The sequence below is a fragment of the Quercus suber genome, unplaced genomic scaffold (assembly GCF_002906115.3).
Source record: "Quercus suber isolate HL8 unplaced genomic scaffold, Cork oak 2.0 scaffold_259, whole genome shotgun sequence".
Classification (NCBI taxonomy): domain Eukaryota; kingdom Viridiplantae; phylum Streptophyta; class Magnoliopsida; order Fagales; family Fagaceae; genus Quercus; species Quercus suber.
The window spans coordinates 778,011-780,392 of record NW_027069715.1 but is presented as its reverse complement, the minus strand read 5'-3'; the positions used below and the strand labels follow the sequence as shown (position 1 = coordinate 780,392).

At 33.7% G+C, this 2,382-nt stretch overlaps 1 protein-coding gene across 1 annotated transcript; it reads left to right on the top strand.

Moving 5' to 3' along the window:
- The first annotated feature begins 1,614 nt into the window (after window positions 1-1,614).
- Window positions 1,615-1,968, top strand: LOC112040654 (calcium-binding protein KRP1). Its single transcript, XM_024073539.2, has one exon. The coding sequence runs from the start codon at window positions 1,615-1,617 to the stop codon at window positions 1,966-1,968; it is 354 nt and encodes a 117-aa protein (XP_023929307.1).
- Window positions 1,969-2,382: the final 414 nt, after the last annotated feature.

Here is a 2,382-nt window from a genome sequence, read left to right as displayed (position 1 = left end):
ACACAGGTACACAATTCAAATTCATGAAGAGGTGAGAAGAGACATGCACTGGAAGGACAATGAAGTACGTGAAAGGACACCAGGCATACGAATCTATGGCGTAACGCCAACACACCAACAATTGCAATGGTTTTCCTGCTTTTGAAATTTCTTGAATTAAATAGCAAAGTTGTCCAAATTGAGGTGTAAATGTATTCATATAAAATAAAACACACTCTTGTTAGCAAGTGTCCCAAGTTCAAAGAATATTTGAATATTTGAATTACTTTTTTGTGTACATAAAATTCAAAATGACACTGTGTATAATTTAAATTTGTACAAAGTTAGATTCTATTTTTTAAATGGGCAAAATTTAGGTACAGTATTTAAAAGGTGTTCCTTAAATTCCCCTCTTAAAATTCTATTATGTGACTTTTTTCTCATAAGACAAACGTATATTTTTTTAATTAAATAATTACATGGCTGAATTTTAAAAGGAGGAACTTAAAAAACAATACCTAAAATACTATATATAAGTTTTATCCTTTTTAAAATAAGTAAAAGAAGACAATCATTGATAGAGCACTAAAAATAATCTTATGAATATCCTCAGAGCACTCCTTAACAAAATCTACAAAGCACAAAATAAAATATTGTTTGGGTTATAAATTTTGTTTGGGTTATAGGTTTTAGCAATATCAAGAAGTCATATGGATTTGAGTTGGCCTAGGCAAAAATAACATTTTTTTTTTCCCACACAAACATGTCATAAATTTGGACCAACCATTTTCTCTCCTTATTTCTTGTAAGTAATTAAATTTGGACCACACAGACTCATGCCACCCAACTAATTAAACTATTCATTTGCACAACCATGAGTGATTTTTAAGCTTCATGCCACCCAATAAGACTGAAAAAAAAAATAGTGGCTAAGCTAAGTACTATCTCTTTCATAATGCAATGATTTGTTCTTATAAGTAATTAAATTTGGACCACACAGGCTCATGCTACCCAACTAAAATTAACTATTCATTTGCACAACCATGAGTGATTTTTAAGCTTTATGCCACACAATAAGACTGAAAAAAAAAATAGTGGCAAGCTAAATCCTATCTCTTTCATAATGCAATGGTTTGTCTTCTAATAACCGTATGCTCGAAGTACATAATGATCAAGAGAATAATAATCACATGTTAAAGCAGTAATTTATGTCTTAATATCAACAAGGTCAAAAACACAAGCACATGTTGCTATATGTGCCATGTATATAGAAGCTAGCCACACATATATGCAACTTCCAGGAAGGAGAAGCTAAGCGCTCCATTAGAACCAAAGATAAAGAAAACAGGTTTCTTCCGATGAAGCCTGCAAGAAGCTCCCCAATACAACCATAAACATTTATCCTCCTCATATTATGTACCTTCCTTCATTGGCTTTTAGAACCCTTACCCTTTTTCCACGAACGCCACCATCTCTTTCCTTTCTTCACCTTATATAATACACCTCTCACTCCCTCACTCTCCATCACTCCTATTCACAACCTTGTTACCATTACAACCCATCACTCCAATCCTACTCCTTTTCTTCCTTTTTGCTCACGTACAAATTCACGTACAAGTTCGAGTCTAGCTAAGAATGGCACAATTGGCACTAGACAACTCGGTTGAGTTCGAGGACTACTTCCCATCCATGATTGCGAGGTTGGGTGCAGAAGGGTTTATCGGGGAACTCTGCAGCGGGTTTCGTTTGCTGATGGATTGCGAGAAGGGACTCATCACGTTTGAGAGCTTGAAGAGGAACAGTTTTCTGCTGGGGTTGAATGACATGGGAGATGAAGAGATTGTTTTAATGCTGATGGAAGGTGATCTTGATGGAGATGGAGCTCTGAGTCAAATGGAGTTTTGCATTCTCATGTTTAGGTTGAGCCCAGGTTTGATGGATGGATCTAAAAGGTGCTGGATGGATGATTTCGAAGTATCTGAAATGTAGGCTTATTATTATTATGTAGCTGTTCTTATTCAATAGCATTCTCATTCATCCAGGAAAAATAAAAAAACAAAATAAAAAATGTATTTCTGGGCTTCAATTAATTTTATCAAATGCTTTGTTTTTTCTGGATGAATTCAATGTTTATTTCGAATAAAGAGATTATTTTCATTATATAATGCTGTTATTGAACTCAAATATATATTTATTTATTTATTTATTGGTAGAACAACTTTTTATTTTCACAAATATCTTATCCACAATTGATCGAATCCTAAAGTACATATTCCCTAAATAGACTCTTCTCAACAAACAAAAAAAAAAGTATTCCCTAAATAGAAGAATCGATGGAAGGATTCCATAATATTCTCACAAATCCTGAAATCCCTCATCCACTGTCGATCAAATCCTACCATT

What these genes read in the sequence shown, in the direction of transcription:
- LOC112040654 (XM_024073539.2), top strand. Translation starts at nt 1,615, where the DNA reads ATGGCACAATTGGCACTAGACAACTCGGTTGAGTTCGAGGACTACTTC.